Source organism: Hippoglossus hippoglossus, chromosome 5 (assembly GCF_009819705.1).
Source record: "Hippoglossus hippoglossus isolate fHipHip1 chromosome 5, fHipHip1.pri, whole genome shotgun sequence".
Lineage (NCBI taxonomy): Eukaryota > Metazoa > Chordata > Actinopteri > Pleuronectiformes > Pleuronectidae > Hippoglossus > Hippoglossus hippoglossus.
The window spans coordinates 14,347,866-14,366,744 of record NC_047155.1 but is presented as its reverse complement, the minus strand read 5'-3'; the positions used below and the strand labels follow the sequence as shown (position 1 = coordinate 14,366,744).

Genomic DNA, 18,879 nt, shown 5'->3' with positions numbered 1-18,879 from the left:
TAACTTGCAATAGGACAAGATGGTGAATATCCCTTGTACTGATGATCTTTAAGAGTGGTTTTGTGGTTTTGATTAATGCTATTTTTGAAAAACTGAATTTAATTACTCCCTGAAATGTAAAATGATGTTGAGTAGTAATTATCAGAGAGATATTTAACTTTTTTGGTTTGCTGGCATGAATTAAGTTAAGCTGCCCCCCTTAGAATGAGCTTACAATGACAGACGCAGTTACGGTTCAAAAGAACTGCAAATTCATGACCTCGGATGACAAATGAATGACTATTTTTCAGGGAACAAAATAGGCTACTACAAGATTTTTATAGTTAACAAAGTCTCTTGTCGGTAATCTTATTCAACTGTAAGTTACTATCACAGTTCAGACAACATGTGAGTGAAATATTTTCCATGATCTTGAGGGTAGGGCACTTCCTGTAAAGGAAAGGTCATTTCTCACCACTTCAGTTGTCTAAGTTTATGTTTTTACTGTGATTATATATTAGCAGCCGTTTCTCAGGGGGAGCAAAGACTGTAAAAGATGTTGAGGTGTGTCAGGGTAAAAGGAAAAGCATGAGTAAGAGACTCATTTATAAATGCTTTTCTAAAAATCTTCATATCAAAGCCATCATGACATTTTGTAAATGTGCTTTTCTCCCTGAAGCTGTGTGTGCATCCTAGATTGTTTGTAAATGGGAAACCTGCCTGTAAACCCCACTGACATCTGCATATTATTGACTGTTGGGGCAGCGGAGCACTTTGACTTTCAGGAGTCTGCTGGAATTTCAGAAGAGGAGGACAAATCCAGCTACAATCCTGAAAACAATCAGCAGGATTAGGAATGCATGAAGTGTTTTTTTTGTGTGCTCCGTTTCTCTCCCAAAATATGCCAAATCTAGATGATCTTCCAGCTGAAACATATTAGAGAGAGAGTTAACCCAGTTGCAGATATTCTCAACAGATGTTACTGTCTGTGTAACATTATGTGGGAACCCCATAGTTTTCTGTTCAGTATGGTGAGTGTACGCATTATTCCCTGAGCATATATCCTATGTACATGGACATGAACACCAGCAGTGAAAACTGTAGAGAAGTTGTGATGTAAAGAACTTCTGTCAGATGAATAAGACGCCAGACAAGAAACATCAATCTTGTTTTAGCCTCTTTGCACTGGTTCCCTGTATGTTTGAGGCTTGATTTTACGATTTTACTGATTACTATTAAGGCTCCTCGTGACTGATACATCCATTTTATTTGTGAACTTTTAGTGCCTCACTCACTGGCTTGTAGCTTGAGATCGACATACCGGGGCCTGCTATCTGTAAAAAACCTAAGGAGCCAGAGTCTTTGCAGTGAAGGTCCCGAGGCTCTGCAACGATCTGCCTGAGGAAATCAGATTGACGGTTTTAGAAGTCCCTTCCAAACACATACTTTTATTAGAGCCTTTCTCGATTTTACTTGAATTTAGATTTTGTATGAAACTGGCTTTTGACTTTCATTAATATTTTCCTTAATTCTGATAATTCATGAGTTATTATGATGATGATGATGATGATGATGATGATGATGATTATTATCATCATTATTATTATTGTTGTTATTATTATTATTATTATTATTATTATTATTATTATTATTATTATATTGAATAGAGTGAGTATAAGGTGATGTTAATTTTAAATGTCTAATTTCTTAGGTTGCATTTAGAATATCACTGTGAGGGAATTATTTGCATATATTGTACATATATATATACATTATTTGGGCAAAACATAATTTACATCTAGAATATGTTGTACTCCAAACAGAACTATGCAGTATAGTTTAGTGGTGATAAATCTATTTATACTGTATTTCCCCACAAATAAAGGGAATAAAATGAGCAGTGATTGAATGTGGTTTATTATCAGAGGATGAAGGAGCGTGCAGGAAGTGTTCACGTCACGTCACATTGCTCTCGCGATATTTGACGGAGCTGAGTTCCCGGCAGAAAACATGGCAGGAGAACAGGGACGGAAATGGGATCGTTGCCTCGCAGATACAGCTGTGAAAACAGGTGAATTACCTTCACTGCATGTCATGTGATAATGTAACACTGTCAACGGGGTCTGACCTCACTTCACCCCCGGGTTATAAACTGTGGTTCAGGTCCAGGCTGGAGTAGAGGTCATTTTCTGATGGAGATCCGTGTGACCGAGCTGAGACACTGTACTGAGGTCAACATGTCCGCTGAATGGATTCAACTGCGTCTTTTGTTTATTACGGAGGAAACGTCTGATGTTGAAAGACCACGTGGCCTCGGGATTAGTGTTCTAGTCTCCTCTCTCTCTGTGTTTGAGCAGCGGGTGGTGAACACATGCGCCAGTCTCTCTGTCTGTCTTATCTCACTCCTCTCTCTGCATCACCCACAGCCTAAATCAATATTTTCCATTTTAAAGGCAGCAGGGAGAAAACCGGTCCTGCTCCTGAGTTCACCATTTTCCAGCCCATCAAAACTAAAGCCTCTCTCAGTGGGTTTCTCAGGGGTGTCAAAATAAAATACCAGGAACATGTGGTTTTGGCTGAGACCGTCAGAGGTTCAGTTCTCCACTCAGGCTGCATCCACACCGAGCTACGTGAATCTGAAAGTACTATTTACCACTGAGCAAGTAGTTTCACCACAGGACTGTTTTCAGGTTGTGATACTATGCGAGTACAACCCCCCCCCCCCAGCCCTTGTAAAACCTACTAAACATATCTGATGAGGAGGGTGGTTAGTCTCTGAATCTCAAACCTCTGTCTCTCTGACCACTGATATTGTCTCTAACACCGCATTTACACCTACTATAAAAATTGTAATAGGACAGAGCTTGATCACATGAAAGTACAGGTGTAAATTGTGATCAGGTTGGCCAAACAACCTCCAGAGGTTGTCACTGACGGATTGTGAACACATTGAATACAGGTGTATCCTACCAGGAGGAAGGTGCAGCCGGTGAACACATGATGCAGCCCTCTCCTCAATCCTTACATTTTTCAAGACACCAATGCATTGAGGCCAACACAATAACTCAGCATCACAGATGGCTGCCATCTCTTTCTGTCTTCTTCTATATATATATTTTTGTAGTTGGTTTCTGGACCTGTGCAAATGAGAGGGGGATCTAACCTGAGATCAGATCACATTGAGATCACATTGCGAGACTCTAATTATACCAGGTCTAAATGTAATCAGCTTAAAGTCATATCTGGATACGAAACACGTTAAGTAAACAAGCATCACACAATATATTGTTATCGTTTACATATAGATATGTTTCCACTGACAAAATGAGCATAAAATAGTGACTTTCAGTTATCTTGTCCTCTTAAGATTTCCTGTTTACCAAGCAAATGATCTTCCACAATCATGTCAGTCAAAATTAATGTAAATACATCTGCTATGTCTAGAATTAGAGGTGACAGATAGTTGTCTTCAGAACTTTACTGCCACACACTCTGTGAGGGTTACATCATTGCTAAAAAGCAAAAATAGACATGCACCCTCTAGACTGTTTAAAAAAAAAACTACATTTCAAATGCTATATCATTTGTTACTGAACACACTAGCATGGCCTGAAGTGAACAAACACCCTACAACTCTGTATGTATACATCTCAAGTATATATTTACAATTATATTGTGACATATGTTGCTAAATTTGGCCAATTATCAGAATAAAGAGAAGCAGTGAGAGAGGAGAAACTAACCAATATTAAAGCAGATCATCAGTCTCTCTCTGTGTTGTTTGGGATCAAGTTAATCAATAGTATTTGGTTCAGTCCAGTACTGAAGCACTCGAAATGCTCAGACTGGTAAACTGTCTGTACCAGAAGACACCAGTGAAGTCAGCGCTGGCCCGATGAAAGGTTTCTTGCTGGAAGGAAAAACATCTGTATTGTGGCGTCTCTTTGAGCTCAGTGTAGCGAATTGCCAGCTGCACCAACGTGTCTGTTAGTCAGAGAAACTCAGCTGCATATACTAACCTGTCTTGTTTAAAAAGTACATTTCTTTGGTTAGTCAAAACTTAATATGATAATTCAGGTACACAATCTCTGGCCTACTTTGTGCAGCATTGTGTGAGTGTATCAATAATGCCTTTAGCCTACTTGTATATATTTAGCACCACAGATTTTGTGGTCAAACTCTTGGATATCCTACAAAGGAGAAGCGCTGTGCTTATAAAGGAAGCTCAGGATTTTACACAGTAGCCAACTGGCCAATGATAAAAGTGAAGAAACCACGAGGGAAGTCAAATCCAACTTCTTTTAGCAAAGGGAACGAGAAACCAATTGCATGTGGATTGATGCTACAGAGGGAAACAATCAGCAACATCCTCTTCAGAGGAGGAAAAAAACGGTGTTTATTGGAAACATGGTATTTATATGAGGAACAAGGGTGAGAAAGGCCAGTAATAATTGTAATAGAACTCAGCACAGTCTCATTTGTTTGAGCTGATAATGGTGATGTTGAAAGGTCTGCGTTTAACTTTATCTAAAAAGAGCAGAACATCTTTCTCAGTAAAAACTGAACCAGCCGAGCCCATTGTCACTCACAATTGCATGTATTTACTTTTGCACTTCAAAAAGAATATTATAAATAATTCTGTACAGTTTTTTTTCCTACATATACACATTTCCATCCCTGGGCCCTGTGTATGCTTTGTATTAACAAGACCAAGACTCTACAGCAACATTGGAGCCGTTGTGAGGCTCTAATTTGATGCAGTGGTGTTTTGAATTCAATATTAACTTGCTCACAGTAACAATGTTACCGTGCCGATGTGTAGCGGCTTTAATGTTCACCATGTTAACAAGTACAGTACATTAGCATGCTATCATTAGCTTTTTAACAATAACCACAAGGATCAGCTGAGTTTGATGTGAGTGGTCGTTAGTTTTACGAGTCAGTAATAAGAACCTACAGTAAATAGTTGTTTGGATATTTCACTTAAAGAAAGCCCAAATCCCTCCATTGTGACGCAACACACCAAAATCAAAGTCTGTACAGAGTTTCATGGCAGTGCCCCTTCAAGTTGTTGAGACATTTCAGTCTGCAGCCGAGCGGTCGACTGAAAATGCAAAAAATGGAAAAGTAACCTGTAAGTAGAACAGTGCAATTAAAACCACCATGTTGATTTAGTCTTAGTAATGTTTGGTGAGATTATTTCTTTCATTAAAGTTCAGCTCAACAGTGGCCCCTCCAAGCAGAGTTTTACAAAGTAGTGTGTTTTCACAATCATTTAAAAAAAGCAATGTTGAGGGAGAAAAAGGCCAGCAGTATAATTCACTAACTCGTGATGATCGCAAGTGAATGTGTCATTGATGCCATTGGCAGAAAATGTCGGTAATGAGAAAAATAACAATGTAGTTAACCGGCTCTGGATCCTTCTACAGAACTTATTGTGCGTTCTCAGGCCTGTGGGTTATACAATCATTCTACTCCAGCACAAATGTTTTTGTTATAATCCATCCCCCTTGGAGATGTCCAGACGAAGAGAAATGAAGCCAAAATGAGATGTTGATCTACCCTCACATTTTGCCAGTGCTTTTTACTGTATTTCAGTCAGTGGAAAAACCGTAGGTTTCAAAAATGCTCTGGCTGGAGAGCAAAGACAGAGGGAGGCTGTAACAGAGTGAGGAACTCAACTTGAACTAAATGTTTTCTCGACAAGGATGCAGAGGACGGTGATATTTCTTTTTTTTTTGTCGACGTGCCGTGATAACGAGGACGAACAGGAGCTTTTGTGGTCCTGTCTGACGTGTAGATTTTGTAATAGGAAACAGTTTGAAGGTTCTGGTTCAGGCAAAGAGGTCATGCTGCATAGCTCTGAATCCAATTAAGACTCGGAGGGGCCCAAATACTTGTTTTTATGTGTTTTCTGTGCTGGCTGGTGTGCTGTTGGGTGCGGTATGGCCTGCAGCGAGGTGAAGTTAAGCACACAAACACATTCCACCTCGAGATCCCGCTCTGGTCGCAGCACTCCTAACAGCCCAGGCAACTTCTGTGCCTCCGACTAACCTTTTACTCGACCACGGTGTCAAGACATCACTTAACCTGCATGTATGTGCACGTGTTTACCTATTACCTCCCCTGCCCTCTGCCTCATGAATACTGACCTGGCTCCTTTTTAACTCCGTTCCCCCTCTCTCGCACCCCTTCAATGGTTTCTTCCTCTCTTGGACGTTTGAGCTCTTGCTGCTTTTTCTCTCCCTCCCTTTTCCTAATGAGCAATGTCATACTAACTTTGCTGCTATTTACTAACTCCTGCATCAAATGTAATAGCGGCCCCCCTGCGGACCTCATTACAACAGATTTACATCTATGCCAGTTTACATCCTGATTCAGACGTGATCCCATTACCTGAGTATTTAAGTCAAATCATTAGGACGTGTATTTTGATCTAGTTCCTCATACTTTTTTCCTCCTCCCTGCAGTGACTGGCCTTGGTGTGGGCATCGTGTTCTCCGTCCTTTTCTTTAAACGTAAGTGATCTTTATCAAGTTATCCCAGTAAATCAATGTTCTTTTCTTTAAAGATTTCTTTTTTAAAATGCAATGTTTTCCCCCCCCCCTCTCGTAGGTCGGACGTGGCCCGTGTCATTGGGTTCAGGTCTGGGACTGGGCATGGGATACGCCAACTGCCAGCATGAGTTCAGGTCCCCGTACCTGATTCACGGACGTGTGGTTAAGGTGAGCACAGAGGGTGAGATGAGTCATTTTGTTTGAGGTTTATGACACACTGACCCGTCATGACACATGGTTTCTGTGTGTGTTTGCATGTTAATCCTCAGGACCAGTAATGACGGACTAAAGAAGATGAGGATTTACCACACAGTCGCTCATCTGTTTTTCAGTTGTCTTTGTTTTCTGTGCTGTTCCTTTCTGCCATGGCGCTGGTGTCCACCGATGCACGTGTTTGTAACAAAAGAGTAGTCGATATATTTAATAAAGTCATTATGGAAAACTCTGTCTTTCTCTCTCTCTCTGTTTTTCTGTGTGCGTGTTTAAGAAGAAAAAATGTGGTTTTGGGGGTGGGAGTAAATTTTGTGTGTTAATGAGCTGGGAGACTTGAACTCCTGCTGTTTTGGAATGAGGGCCAGGTTCAGCATCTGCAGCCCTGAGAGTGGGAGGATGAAAACTTGCACACAAAGATGGAATTAAAGAAAATGCAGTCGGTGAAGGAAATATCGGAAATTACAAACATGCTGCATTTATGAAGCGCTTTATTTCGTCAAAACACTTTGTCCGTGTAATGCATGTCTTATTAGGGGGTTCAGTGTCTTGCTCAAGGACACGTAGATACTTCCTATTGCTAGGAAGGTTTTTTTTGCAAATAGTGTGACATGAAAAAACAGCTTTCTGATTTATAGATTCAGTTTTTTAAAATAAAGACAGGAAAACTCTTAGACCATAAGGACAGTGTACGTCTTGTTATATGGTCCTGTTTTCAGACAAGAGTGTTTCTGTGACTGCAACTGTTCTCGTCACTGGGAGTTTGAAAAATCGCATCTTCATATCAGCAGGAATCTCTTACATCCTGTGTATTCATTGGCTGAGGTTGTTTTGAGTGTGATTGATCACTTATGTATGATTTCATGGGTCTGCTTGGAGAGAAGAGGGATTGTGTGTGTGTATGCGTGCGTGCGTGCGTGCGTGCATACATGCGCACATGTTTATCCAGCCCCCCTGGTGAAGCACAATCCATGGAATGCAGAGGAATGCCATTTCTGGACTGGAGCTCGGTGTTATTACTAACAGGTGAGTTCTGCACTTTGCATGTCTGAACATTACGCATGTTGTACGTTCACATCAAAGAAATGAATCCACTGTTGCATGCCCACTCTGCTACACACTCACATTTTCCCTCCCTCCGTCGCAGGAAAGGTTTTCTTAGCAATGTTAAGTATAAGCACATACAGTACATTCCTGCACACAACAGATCTAAACCCACTTCAGTGTGTTCAAAGGCCTGTTTTCTTCAGCGCTGGGTGTAGTGCGGTGCTTTAGACACAGAGTAACCCTGTCAGAAATTAAGCCGTGTCGCTCATCCCCTGTCCATTAAAATATTTGTTTGCAAGTGAAGCGTGAAACAGATAGGGGGGCTTATGAAGTCCAGCCAGGCTGAACACCTGTGAGCAAGGGAGCACTGACGAGATGAAGTGTAGGAATGGGATGTGTGTGTGTGTGTGTGTGTGTGTGTGTGTGTGTGTGTGTGTGTGTGTGTGTGTGTGTGTGTGTGTGTGTGTGTGTGTGTGTGTGTGTGTGTGTGTGTGTGTGTGTGTGTGTGTGTGTGTGTGTGTGTGTGTGTGTGTGTGTGTGTGTGTGAGTGTGTGTGAGGGTGATGGGGGATGAGAGGGGAACTGGTCACACAGGTGAGGTGTATCAGGACAGCTAAACCCATCGTCTGTACCTGTCTGTGCCTGTCTGAAAAATGTCTCCATGATGATTCACAATAACCGATCGAAGAACTTTATCCAGTCCTTTTTATTTATCTAATGGGGAAGAACTGGTTAATCAGTGCTGGTGAATGTCATGTAATAAAAGGTGAGACGTGCATGTGTGCTGCTGCACGACTCCAGGCTCAAACTGCTGCAGTTGATTTACTTTTAAAAGACAATGAGGCCAATGGGGATGGAATTCAAATAAGCAGATTTAGTGCTTTATTACTTTCCATGACATCAATTTCCAGGCACTGGCGCTTAACATTTCATTGTGTTTAGCTATATAATTTTCAGATGAAAATACTCTTTGTTCCACTACAGCACATTCAAAGCTGGAGTTAATAATATACTTAATAATACATTTTTTGCAGGTTACATTTTACGTATGAAACATCACGAGGCACTGCAGCATCATGCAGCATTCATACAATAATAAAAAAGGTGCTTTTCAAGTTAAAAATATAAAATTGAAGGTAAACAATAGGAAAATGTATTTTGAAGATCACACAGCAATAGAGCTCTACAAAAATAAAATATAATTTGAAATGAGAAAAGAGTAAAAAGATCAAATAAAACATTGTAAAATGGTGGAAATAGTAAGATCAGAACCTGAAGAAAGCACACTGACAAAAATGTGTCTTTGAGAAAGATTTAAAAGAGGGGAATTTGTCAGGCAGCTCTCCTCAGGGAGAGTTTTCCACAGAGTGGGAGCCCTGACCGAAAAGGCCCCGTCACCTCAGGTCCTCAGCCGGGACTGTGGAATGGTGAGTAAAGGGCCTTCGCTGAGGAGCTCAGGTCACGACCGGGCACATGTGGTGTCAAAAGATCTAAAATATATAATAAGGTGAGCAGGCCTTAAAAGTCAGAAATAAAATCTGTTCTAAAATCTACTGGAAGCCAGTGAAGAGAAGCTAAAATCAGAGACTTGGTACAAACAGTATTGAAAGTAGTAGACAAGTACTTTATATATGAAAGATATAATTATAGGTTATGGAGGCAATTTGTTTTGAATTAAGAGCAAAGTCAACGCTGGTCTTTCTGAGATTTAATTGGGATTCTGCAGATGGACTCACACACCGTCACATATAAGAATGAGCAAAGGGAAGAAGGAACAGAAGTGATTTTTACCCGTTAGTTGGGTCTTTAGCTCATCTCATCTCGTCCTGTACTTGGACGTGCAGTGAAGGGCTGGTGCTTACACAAGTGAGTCATGGAAAGATTGTAAAGAGTACAGTGTCGAATGAAAGGGCCATTTTATCCCTTTAAGATAAGGGATAAGAAAGAAATAATATGAAGCTTATACATTTCTAATACATGGTAAACATCCTGCAGGGGATTATCCTCTTTAAAGACTTTTGGACCCCAATGTGTGTATTTTTATTCCCCCTGGAGGATTCAAACACGTATTTCCAGGGAACACACTGCCTTCCAGCGACTCCTGCTCCTCCAGAGTCTGTCAAACATATTGTGGGGCCTTAATGAAACCAAGGTGTCATCAGCATATGGTCGAGGTAACCTGCTCTTCATATTACTGCAGCCTACTAAAGGTGCTTTTCATGTGCCTATGGAGAGAGAAGTGTGACTCAGAGCCATTCACATCTGTTTCCCACTTGTACCGGGTTATTACACCGCTTTATTAACGTTTCACTTTTAAAATCTGAAAACCTACGATGGCCAAGCTGCCCCAGATGTGTCACACATGACCGTGAGTGCTCGACCCTATCTGTCTCATCTCGTTGTATTTGCATATTTGTCCAGTAAATCTGATCTGTGGTCTCGCCTCGCTCCTACTTGGGGAAACTTTTGAAACCGACCCAACACTTTCCCTCCCTCCTTCCCTCCGTGCCCTCATCCCTCCCTCCGCGTTTTCTTACGTCCCGAAACGGCGCAGCAGGACCCCGGTGTGTCAGAGGGCTGCACCGCTGCCTCACCCCTGTTCCGGAGCTTCACAACCAAACAATACAACCTGGAAACTTGTCCTGTTTCTTCTTCTTTCCTACATGGGAATTTAAGTGTGGTGGGGGGGAACAAAGGAGAGGGACGCTCAGAGCTGATGGACCCGGAGATGAGATAGCGCTCACTGCCGAGCCCATCTCTCCATCCTTCCCCGCGGCCGTGCAGTCGGACGGAGGAACGGTTCTTTATTCTTTCCGGATGATGTAACTTTCGTATGACACACGGAGCCGCTCACTTGTGCTCAGAGTTTCCTGTGATCACCGGAGCCCGGAGGTTGTCCGACCAGCAGCCGCATCCCCTGCCTTCTCCAGCCCCGCGTCAGGGCTCAGCTCAGCGGGACGTTGCGCAGTGATCAACCGGCTGTTCCTCCGGTAAGTGTCTCCACCATGACCACTGCTGGGCCTCAGAAAATACTTTTTTACTTTTGAAAAAAGTAACGCCATTACTTCACTATCTGCAATCTAACACGTTACATCAGGTACTTTTCTCTTTTTGCAGCTGTTTAAACTTTCACTTGTTAAAATGTTTGTTTGAGCTGCTTCCACATTGAAGAACGACAACTCGAGGAAATAAAGTTTTGACTTTATTTAAAATGTAAAGAAATTATATTTCATTGGCATACTGTAAATGATTAAAAGAAGATTAAAGAAAAAGAAAAAAGGCAGAAGAAGACATCTTCACTTTTTGCTTAGACTTAAAGACGTTCACTGTAACTTTGACTTTACTTTACGTTACATTACTCCAAACTGGTCTGCTATACGACTATACACTATTAAAATTTTATTGGCTCAAAATTTAGGTAAAACATTTTTTAGAAAGAAATGTCAATAGTCAACTAAACACTGAGATCTGACTGTGAAAGAATTAAGGAAATTATATTTTATTAACATTCATGACTAAATAAAGTCGATTAATGAAAATGACAAAAAGGCCAGAGGAAGAAGAAGCTTTAAGCAAAACAGACGTTAACTTGAACTGTTACAGTATGTTACTTTACGTTATGTTAGTGGAGACTGGTAAGAGACTATGTAAAAATGTAATGGACTTAAAATTCTGAAAACAACCAAGTTGCTTAGCATTTTTTGTAGTCAACTTAAAATGACGATTACAGCTGCTCCCACATTAAGTAACGTTAAATCGAGGAAATAAACTGTTGACTATCAAAAAAAGTAAATTATATTTTACAAACTTCACGATTAGAAGAAGTTGAATAATGTAAAAAAGGCCAGAAGAAAAAGTCTTTTCCACAGAATCTTATTTCAATGCTACTGAAAACTCCATTCAAGAAACTACACTATTAAAACTGAATTGGTTCAAAATTCTGAAAGAAAACAACTTACATTTTTAGAAGTCAACTCAACATTTTATTGCCACACTTATGTAAAATACTAAACAACGTTTTAGATATAATTTTTTCTATTGTATACACTAACCATTTTAACTGTTCCCTGGGACTTTATTCCACATGAAGAAAGAAAAGAAATTACAATTTTCACCATTATGACTGAAATCGTTTGAGAGTTCAATTGAAGCGTGTCCAAAAGAGAAGAGAAAGAAAGAAGAAAAGTCGTATGTATATTCATGAAAGCAGGTCCTGCCCCCTCCCAGCGGTGTGCCCCGGCAGCCCCTTCATGTTTTAAATCTTCAGCATGGCCCAGATGGCTCTGCTGGTTCTCTGCAGACAAGGTCAGGTTACTTGTGTCAGACGCATATGGAAGTGCTGAAAAGTGCGTAAAGAAGTCAACCTGGGTGACCACTGGCAACTTTTTTTTTCATAAGCAGCAGGAGAAAAGAATTTAGGAGGTTGTAAATGACGTGACTGGGTAAGGCATTTTTAAAGATGATGTGGAAGAGAGCACTGGGACGCCTTGGTTTTACATTCAGGTGTTTGGAGCACCTCTCCCTAGCTCATCTTATTGTCTCTTTGGGATAATATGAAACCAGCAGGTGATACAGATCATTGAAAAACCATCTCTTATAATCTAATAATCATTCAAATGAGACAAACCTGACAACCGGACACAATGTGAATCCCATTGGGCCTCTGGTTTTCAAGCTGCTAAATACCAGGAAGTTTTCAATTCACTATAGAAGGCATATGTAAAGTTCACATTTCATGTTATCTATTCAAACAGAAGAAATCTGAGCACAACAGAGGACGTGTAGAAACATTGTGCGATTTTGTCTGGTACCAGGTTTAACAGGGTGGTAACGCTGAGGGTTTTTCTGCCCCTGTAGGTGCAGTCATGTGGCAGAGGATTCAGATTTGCTGCGCACTGTTTGCACTGTATTCAGCGGCACCGCCTGCACACATCAACCGCCTGGCGTTGTTCCCTGACAAGAGCGCCTGGTGCGAAGCCAAGAACATCACACAGATAGTCGGGCACACGGGATGTCAGCCTCGCTCTATTCAAAACAGGTCAGGATGAAGGCCCTCTCTGTCCCTCTGTCTCTGTCTCTCAGTGCAGCTGGAGAGAAGAGGGAGAGCAATGTGGAAATGTCAATACGTTTTATTCTCAGTGATTCAGTTCAGTTTGAAGGACACAATGGAGATTGGCTCTGATGAAAAGAATATCGAGGTGCTTTACTTCAAGTAGCTCATAAAAGTGATCTTACACATTAAGAGTTATTTACCATAATCCCACACATAAAACAGTAGCTACAGTAACAGTGTAGATTCTTGTATTTTCCCTGGTTCCATTAAAGTTACACAGTTAAGTCTTATTATCTCAAAAGGCCTCTTAAATCTGCTGCTTAGATCTTTTAGCTGTTCCAGAACTCAGGTTAAGGTCAAGTGGGGATCGAGCTCTTGCTGTAATGACACTTCGTATTTGGATTCAGTGTAATGATACTGTTTCGGTTTTTAAAATCCTGTCTTTTAATTAATTTATATAGACTTAGCTTCTTGTCTTAGATTAATTGTAGTTGTCTGCACAACACAGCTCTGTGTTTTTTAAAGCTTAATTATAAGCATTTTATAACTAACTGTCTTTTATGCTGTATTGTATTTTGATGTTGTTTTTTCATATCTGCCTCTGTCTTTTTCATGCTGCCTCCATGCACTGGTAAGCACTATCTGCCCTTTACTCAAAAAGTGCTGTAGATGAAATTATTATTATTATCACAGAGTATTCAAATAATGACAGATATGTGACACTTATGTGTGACAGATGATCCACTGATGTATATATAAAAAACAAATTACTAACTGTAACACAAACTGTAAACATGCTGCAGAATTAATGTAAGCATTAGCAGCCTCTATAGGTGGAAAACTGCATTTAAAAATCTAAATAAGGATGGAAAACTGCAGGTATTTATATAAAAGAAACACTTTGTAACTTGTTTACCTTAAAACAGCAGTGTCTCCTGTGAGAAGTGTGGGACTGACTGGTAGTCACAGCTTAAATAGTCAGAATCAGATCCAGCAAGTTCAGGCATAATGATGAACTGTAGATCAGTTAAATAAACAAAAGTTTATCTCTGATAGTTATTGGGATACTTTTAAAATATGAAGAATTCTAAATATAGTTTAGTGTATTTGCAACAGAAGCAGCTATTCTTCTTCAGGAAGATGCAGATCATGGGTTATAATACCCTACGGTCACATGTGTTTCAGTTCAGTGAGTGGGACGACACAATCTATAGACTTTGTTTTTTCTCTACATGCAAAACCACTCAATTTGCCGAACAGAATTAATGGCTGCAGAGGGCGCTGTTACTCAGTAAAGTTGACATAGTGTTGCTTTAAAGGTCAAGCCTGGGATGTTAATATTGTTTCCTATTGTCAACAAATCCCATGAAAAGAACCAAACTAACTAAATGTTGTTTTACTTTCTGACTTATTCTTCTGACTTTGTATGTGATCGTTTGATTTCTACTTGAAATGTGAATTGGAAGCATATCTAACAGAGTCCTATGTGGAGATGAACATTAATCCCAGTGTATTTATGTTGGTTTAAATTTGGTTGTTTTGGTTTTTTTGCTCACATACAAGCATGATCTCTCTGGCCGTGCAGTTAAATGAAATATAATGATGCGCTCTCTCCTCCTCGTTGCAGAGCTTGTCTGGGCCAGTGCTTCAGTTACAGTGTCCCCAACACGTTCCCACAGTCGACCGAGTCTCTGGTGCACTGTGACTCCTGCATGCCTGCTCAGACACAGTGGGAAGTGGTAAGAGTTATTGCACATTAGCTCATGTGGCAAGCGCACACCAACACTGACTCGTCAAACTCACACATAAACCGCAAGTTTCCAGCGTGAAAAATGGCAAGCATGTGCTGTTCACTAGCAAATAAAAAGCAGAGGAAAAAAAACATAAACCCAGGATGTCTGTGGTTCTTCATTAGTTGGAGTCTGTATCACATGGGTTTATTGTCCCTTTAAGCCAGAGGAATTCCAGTCCTGTGATAACAACAGTTTTGTGGTTTAGTGTATGTAGTTTGGAAAGCTGACAGGTAGACTGGGCGGGTGGGACCACAGGTGAGGCCTCCTCATGTTTCAGAGCTAAATATTGTATCTAGAGCCCACAGCCCATTACTTTACTAGTTGTCTTGCTATTTTTGTTGCATGCAGGAGGCCAGAGAAAATGCATCCACAGTCTCCTCTTACTTCTAATTAGCTCGAACTGGATGTTTATCTCCCTGGTCGTGACTGCTGCTGCAGGACTTTAAACAAAAATGGAGTTAGAAACAACACAAAGCCAGCTCTCATGAAGGGGGACTCTGCTTCGTGCTGCTCTGGCACTTGATCTTGATAAAACTGCTGAATGATAATTTTCTGTGGAAAACACAGTGAGGTGAAGTTGTGTGAGGTCCGGAGAAACAGTTCAGCTTGTACAACACAGAGATTTACACAGAGAGCGGGTTGTTCATGATCTGTTTATCATAGGGTGAATTTGGTTAATCTGGGACATTTTCTGCAAATTTGACTTCTACTACGTATTCTGAAATCTGTTTTACACATTGGATCAACATATTAAATACCTTTCTGTGATCCTTAAGATGTTTTCTAACCACACCAGAAGAAAGAATGGAGATATCATACTCAGGGGAGACAAGACACAGCTTTTAGTGTTCGTTGTGCCAAAAAAGAAAATGTGTAATTTGTAATCTTATATTCGGCTTGCTTTATGCATGACAAGCTCAATATTACCAACTTTTAAAACGCATTATGAAAAAAATTACTAAGAAAATGTATAGTATTCATAGAAATGTCAATAATTCATATTAACAAGTAAAAGTCATATTTTTTTCAGAACCGTATCTTACCTAAAAAATATATAATATTCCTTTAAAACATGATATTAAAGGTGAATCACATTTTTTAAAAATACCTTAAAATTCAACAACAAGCAAAAATGACAATAACAGATTATTCATGCAATCATTTCTATTGGGGAACCATCAGTCCTTGCAGGTGAGAGACCATCATCATCATCATCGATCAGCCCATTGTCTCCTCCACATGTTTGGTGAGACCAATGGCTGCAGAACACAGGACAGACTCTTCTGTGCTTTTTGGATCATCTCTGTCCTAGAGAGCAAAGTGATTTAGCACTAGTTAGCTAACCAGACAATCAGTTCAAACTGTTTAAAGTCATGTGATTTCAGTCACATGATGTCCATGCTAAAGCTGTGGTAAAAGTCCTGTTGCAGCGATTTTGTTAGAACAGGAAGTAAACAGACTGGAGCGTAGGTGTCCCACATCACCCAATGTCCCAGACTACCTGAATTCACCCTGTTTATGTATTGACTTATGTGCTATCAACACAATCAGACAACACAAACTGAAATAAGAACATGATGGCAGGAGGACCAAAAACAAATTTACATCATTAAAACTGTTTGAAAAAATTGAAGATTAAGACCAAGAGCAAATAAAGTTCAGTTTGTGTTAGGATAAAGTGCAGATACAGTGTAAACAAGGCCACTGAGAGGAAACCGGTTTGACCAAACCCACGAGACTATGGCTTGGTACCTCTAGACAGGAAACAGAGGCATTCAGCTCTCTGTGTGTGTGTGTGTGTGTGTGTGTGTGTGTGTGTGTGTGTGTGTGTGTGTGTGTGTGTGTGTGTGTGTGTGTGTGTGTGTGTGTGTGTGTGTGTGTGTGTGTGTGTGTGTGTGTGTGTGTGTGTGTGTGTGTGTGTGAGGACAGGTGACTCTGGAGTGCCCTGGCAGTGAGGACTCCCCTCGTGTGGACAAGCTGGTGGAGAGGATCTTCCACTGCAGCTGCCAGTCCTGCAGTAAGGAGGGCACCCAGGAGGGAGCAGTGATGCAGCTGTACCCAGACAACGGCCTGGACGCTCCGTCTTTACCCGACACCCTCAGCGGGACACAGCCTCACCCTCTGCCGCACTCAGACACACACTCTCATAAGCATGCTCACCCACACACAGACCATCACTCACTACCACACTCATCAGACGGAGGGTAGGTTTGTCGTCTGTCTCACTTCATCTCTTCCGCTCTTCCGCCGTCTCTCCTCCACACTGCATCCTTTGTACCAGTTTGTAGTATTGTAAAGGCACTTTCAAAATAAGATTTAACTTTGTGTTAAAGAAATGACACACACACGCTCACACAGTCATACTATCTGATTACACACTCTTGTATATAAACTCATGCAAACACACCAGCTTACGAAATTTTTTTTTGCTGATTAACACGTGTGCATTCGTGCATAAAGACACGACTTTAGTCTGTTCATCAGTTGTAGACTTATTACTTTTAATCTGCTTTGAATGCAATAAATTCTGTTGTTGTGATAACAGCCTTTTTGTGCCTTTGTGGATTTATACAACTATTGAGCTCGCTTTCTCACAGGAAATGTATTTGGACATAAAAAAAGGGAAAATAAACACAGATTCCTTTCTCTAATTTCCCAAAAATGAAGCCGTCTTTACGACCGTGCTTTGTGAATTCAGGCCATGACACATGATCTTGTTTTCTTCCAACAACAAAACTCAGAGACACAACAGACTTTTAATAGATGTTGTTGCCACTTACTGGAGCGGTGTTTTACTAAGTTTCAGTCTTTTTAGTGTAAAATATCTACAGATATTGTTTACTTGCAAAGTGACGATAACACACAATTTGGGGGCTGATACAGGTATTGTGGAGTGTATTCATTCTTGTACTAATATATTGGCAAATTGACATCTTTAAAAAATTGGTAATGATTCCTCAAACTCTTATGACAATGAAATGTTATTGAGACTTGTATCATAGATACATTTAAATATGTAGATCTTGCATTAAGAAAATAAACACAATCATATCAAAAGTTTTCATATTGGCAAACGAAAATGCAGATCTGATATGTTTATGAAATATCAGTCAGGCTCTAGTATCCATTTATGGTTTAGTTTATGTGGAAGAGGTGTAGTTTGTTTCTATATTAAAAGTAGAAAAGAGTGTTCAATTGCTGCAAATAATAATATTAACAACAACAATAATAATAATAATAATAACAATCATAATAATAATACATGTCTTGATGAAAAACAATAAATTTGTCAAACTCATTACATTAAAAAGGTGAAATTACATGTTAATTGCAGGTAAGACCAGAAGAGACAACAGGTTTGTATAAAAGATTTCTAATAAAATAATGTTTATAATATTAAATATCCTGCAATATGGTTAATGTCAATTGTGTTAATGTTATTATGGAAGATGACAATAACTTACTATTCAAAAGTATTGTAATTTTATGATAGATAGATAGATAGATAGATAGATAGATAGATAGATAGATTTGGTTTAACAAGTTCACAGAGTGTCCAGCAGATGTCAGCGCAGGAGGTTATATTATATTAACGGTTTACGTTGTAACTTCTAACTCAATTTCTCAAAACTAAACATCTTTCCCCTCAGACTCTTTGCAGCGACTCTCCTCCTCTTCGTCAGTCATTCCATCAATGCTTTCTCTACATTCAGGCAATATCCCTCCTCATCGCTCCCCCTTATCCTCCCATCTTTTCTCTCTCGCTCTGTGTAATTTAATTTGAACAGCCAAAGGTTGACTGTCAGTCTGCGCAGCAAAACAAATCGATCATGTTCTTATCTCACAGCCACACAGCCGACGATGCTCTGAGGTTTGTGAGGTGCAGGCAGCAGAGGGAGAAACTCAGGGGGACTTTTATCAACACATCACAGTCTATTGTCATTATCTAGTTTGTCAAGCAAGTTGATTTATATATTACTTAAAACTTTCTGTTTTCTCACATATCAACTTTTACCTGGATCAAAGGTCTTTTTGTTTCTTTACTTATGAGGGTCCTATCTGTGGTTGGATGCTATTTTACCAGAATGTCTGAAAGACTTTGTTTGTTTTTAGAGTTGGAAGCTGAGTGAGCAAGGGGACAGAATAATAATAGAGATACAATTAAACAGATTATATTAGACGTTTAGTTGACACTGCTGCCCCCTGCTGTTCATATTTAGTAACAGCAACAAAGCTTCTTA

The 18,879-nt window shown here is 40.0% G+C and overlaps 3 protein-coding genes across 3 annotated transcripts in view; all 3 read left to right on the top strand.

Annotated features, from left to right (window-relative positions):
• LOC117761837 (olfactory receptor class A-like protein 4) overlaps positions 1-18,879 on the top strand; it is a 946,130-nt gene that overhangs the window by 872,258 nt on the left and 54,993 nt on the right. The window lies entirely within an intron of this gene.
• LOC117761863 (MICOS complex subunit Mic10-like) lies at positions 1,922-6,983 on the top strand. Its single transcript, XM_034586163.1, has 4 exons — positions 1,922-2,050; positions 6,450-6,497; positions 6,595-6,704; positions 6,806-6,983. The coding sequence occupies exons 1-4, from the start codon at positions 1,990-1,992 to the stop codon at positions 6,812-6,814; spliced, it is 228 nt and encodes a 75-aa protein (XP_034442054.1). The 5' UTR covers positions 1,922-1,989; the 3' UTR covers positions 6,815-6,983.
• Positions 10,302-17,177, top strand: nbl1 (NBL1, DAN family BMP antagonist). Its single transcript, XM_034586151.1, has 4 exons — positions 10,302-10,782; positions 12,650-12,830; positions 14,473-14,584; positions 16,568-17,177. The coding sequence occupies exons 2-4, from the start codon at positions 12,658-12,660 to the stop codon at positions 16,844-16,846; spliced, it is 564 nt and encodes a 187-aa protein (XP_034442042.1). The 5' UTR covers positions 10,302-10,782; positions 12,650-12,657; the 3' UTR covers positions 16,847-17,177.